The 3,374-nt window shown below is 39.9% G+C and overlaps 1 protein-coding gene across 1 annotated transcript in view; it reads left to right on the top strand.

The window, feature by feature from the left end:
• Nucleotides 1–382: 382 nt before the first annotated feature.
• GLT1D1 (glycosyltransferase 1 domain containing 1) overlaps nucleotides 383–3,374 on the top strand; it is a gene marked incomplete at its 5' end in the record, with an annotated part of 55,297 nt that continues 52,305 nt past the window's right edge. The window contains one exon of the mRNA XM_009587155.1: nucleotides 383–403. Within this exon, the coding sequence (XP_009585450.1) occupies nucleotides 383–403 (21 nt within the window). The remainder of the gene's footprint in view (nucleotides 404–3,374) is intronic.

The following is a 3,374-nucleotide window of genomic DNA, read 5'->3' as shown; positions in this document are numbered from 1 at the left end:
GATCCGCCGGGGAGCCGGGGCCTGGTGTTTGCGGGGCCGAGCCCGCGTCCGGGTGGGGGACGGCCCCCGCTGCGGCTTTGCTGCGGCTCTGGCTGAGCAACGTCCCCCCCTTTGCTCGCACTACGTGGGAGTAAGGGAGAGGGGGAGCCGAGGGGAACACAGGGGGAAAGAAAAAAACTCAAGGGGAAAAAACCCCAACAAACCCCAAGGGGGGGGAAAAAAAAAAAACCCAAACAAACCACAAACCTACAAACACCAAGGGGGGAAAAAAAAAAAAAAAAAAAAAAAAAAAAAACAAAAAAACCCCCCACCAAACAGAAGACCTTTCTGCTCAGGGCAGTTTGCTGGCACAGGAGCAGTTCGCGCTTGCAGAGTGACCCAGGCTCACAAGCCGCGAGCAGAGGTCCCCTCACCAGCCGCCCCACAGAGCCTTTGCACAACCGGTGTTAGTCAGTGGTGCAGCGGGTTTCCTAAGGGCTGCCCGCTTTGGGAAATGCTCGGAACAGGATGAGAAGTCAATGCGAAGAGCAGTAGGCTCTGGGAGCTCTGAAGTAAGGGTCTGTACTGGAGCCGTCCTGGAGCTGCGGTTGTGCAAGAGCTACTCCAGTCAGTGCCCTTGCTGTGGGGATTCAACATGCAGCTCTCATGGGGAATGGACGTGAGTCTGTAATGCTTCGAAATTGTTTGGACTTGCAGAACTGCATAAATATTCTTAATGTCCCCATTTAACTTCTTCTATGACATGTGGAAAAAGGATGTGGCTGACAGTATTTCTGAGGGCTTTGCTGTGCATGTGAGCTTTGTTTAAAAAAAAAAAAAGTCACCATAAAAATGAAACAATTTCCAAATGGTTTTGTCCTCTTGAGGCCCAAAATAAGGACTTGGTCGCTTCTTACCTGTTAGAGAGTCATCCATGGTTTAGTTGTTTTTCTTAAGACGAATCTTTTAGGATAGCCTTCTGCTATTACAAGTTTTCCTCGACCTTGATCTGCGTATTATCACATTTTTAATGTTATGCATAGAAACAGTCCTCTGACATTGTTTAGTTTTTCACACTGGTTGTGTCATACCAAGTTCAGTCTTAGATTTGTGCAGGGCTACTCTATTGTATAAGATAGCAGTAGAACATACCTGCTGCCTCATGTCAATCACCCAGGCATTGAGGGTACAAAGCAAATGGAGCATAAAGACGTGAGAAAGCTGAAGTTTTCTGTATTTTAAAACAATAATTATTAATAAAATGTTGAGATAGAAGAAATATGTTCTTTATAATACACATTTTTATACCTGTACATGTCAGCACAGAGTTCATGTGTGGTGGTTTGTGTGGCATTCTGCAGTTCCTTTCATCTCTTACCTTTTGCTCTCACTGGATAATACAAAACTAGTTATTCTTGGGGACATCAGTGCCCATTCTTCCTCCATAAGATTATTTCTTCTACCTTTACAAGTTAAATATTCATTTACCTTCATCTTCCACTTCACCTTTGAGGAAAGTCAGACAAATGTGGAGCCATTCAGAGGTAATCTAGCAGAAAGCAGGTTTTGCATTATTTCTAGTTAAACTAAGCCTGAATAAGCCAGACAAACAAATGTCCGCATATTATTTCAAACTGTCTTTTAACTACACTGAGATCGATTGTGATCATGTGAGCACACTGCATCGAGACAGAGTGGTTTAGCAAGGTGCCTTTACATGAGTCATTGTAACCAGCACTTTTGGTTAGCCTTCTCCAGCTGTGACTCGTGCATAGTGGCCTAAGATAATGTGTTTTAGTATGAAAGCGGGCATAGACTTGGTGAGATGCAACAGCTCAGTTGACAGATGGTTTAACATACTACCTTGTTAACGCAATCATTTGCAGCTATGTGAACACATCTGCAGTGATCTGTGCAGAGTACACCAACTTGCTTTAGCATCCTGTTGCTTTATAGACATACCTTATACAAACTGGATGCTGCTTTCTCATACACATAGACCTTCAAACAGAAAGAAAATAATGAATGAAAGGTCAATTTAATTCACGTTCACAGTAAAGGTGGATAAAGGATTCTAACAGAAATAGTGTTTGAGAGTCAGTACCTTATGTCATGTTCAGTTGCTATCTTATCATCTACCATAAATGTTATTTATAGTAATAATATAAACGAGCCCGTTCAGGGAAAAAAAAAGTCTGATCAGGAAAAAAAGTAAAGAGTATTAGGTAGCAATTGAATCCATCTTCCTGAACTAAAGGCTAGGCAAGTGACAGCTATCACTAAAACCACCCTAGCAGATACTTCCATCTAATACTGGTTTTCTTAAGACTTTATGCCATTTAAAAAAAAATCTACATGTATGGCCAAAGGCTTGGGCATGTCACTTCTCGCATTAATTTGCCATACCTGAGGTTAAGTGCATATGGTAACCTTTGTAGCGTATATGTTAACACACAGAAAATATATATACTAATTAAAATTTGGCTTCAGTTGTATCTGCATGCATGCTTATGAATTTTTCAGGGCAATTTTTTTTTTATCTTGAACCACAGCAACTTTTGGTTAACTATAAATGAAACAATGAAGTTGTCCCCAGGTTGGACACTTGCCAGCATAGATTAATTTTATGGCTTAATATCACTGGGTATACTATGTTTATGATATTAAAGCTGTTCGTATAACTGCTTCATCTTTTCATAAATAAGATACTCATTTCCTGAGTTTAAAGTAACTGGTGACAAAGATACTGGAATCTAATTTGGCTAGAAATCAGCTTGCTAAAACAAGTGATATAATGAATGTGCTGTGGGCTTTATTTGTGTTGGTGTGCATAATCTTTAATCACCTTAAAAAATATCAGCAATGAGTAGAGAATAAAAAACTAAGCAAAAGTCTTTGGTTAGGCTGCCATTCTTCAGCCTTAGAAATGAGATCAAAGAGGGTGTTAGGAAAGAAAATAAATGAATCTTCTCTGCCCCTTGAAATGTTCTGTTCATCTTTTATTACTTGGTAATAAGGAGGAATAGAAATCTTGAATTAATTGGTTAATTAGAAAGATTTAGATGAAGTATGTTGTCACTATGTAAATATCTTTTGGAGAGGGAGAGATTGTTTCAGTTCTCATTTGAAATGGGACAGTTGAGAGAGCCATTCTGTAAATCTCCAGGTAATCAACTGCAAGAGAATTAAACCCACAAATTCAGTAATGTTTATCATTCCTCTTTACAATTATTTTTCAGCTTAGACATTTATGGGAGTAATTCTGAGCCCCAACTTTTCTTCCATTTAGTCTTACCCTATCTGCTACCATTAAAATCACACAGAAGAGCACTCGTACAGAAGATCCTTTTCTCTTCATGGTAGATCATAAGAGGTTTTTTACCTACCTACGTCTG

This window comes from Fulmarus glacialis, unplaced genomic scaffold (assembly GCF_000690835.1).
Source record: "Fulmarus glacialis isolate BGI_N327 unplaced genomic scaffold, ASM69083v1 scaffold15331, whole genome shotgun sequence".
Lineage (NCBI taxonomy): Eukaryota > Metazoa > Chordata > Aves > Procellariiformes > Procellariidae > Fulmarus > Fulmarus glacialis.
The sequence above is the reverse complement of the archived record's forward strand: the minus strand, read 5'-3'. Positions and strand labels throughout refer to the sequence as shown.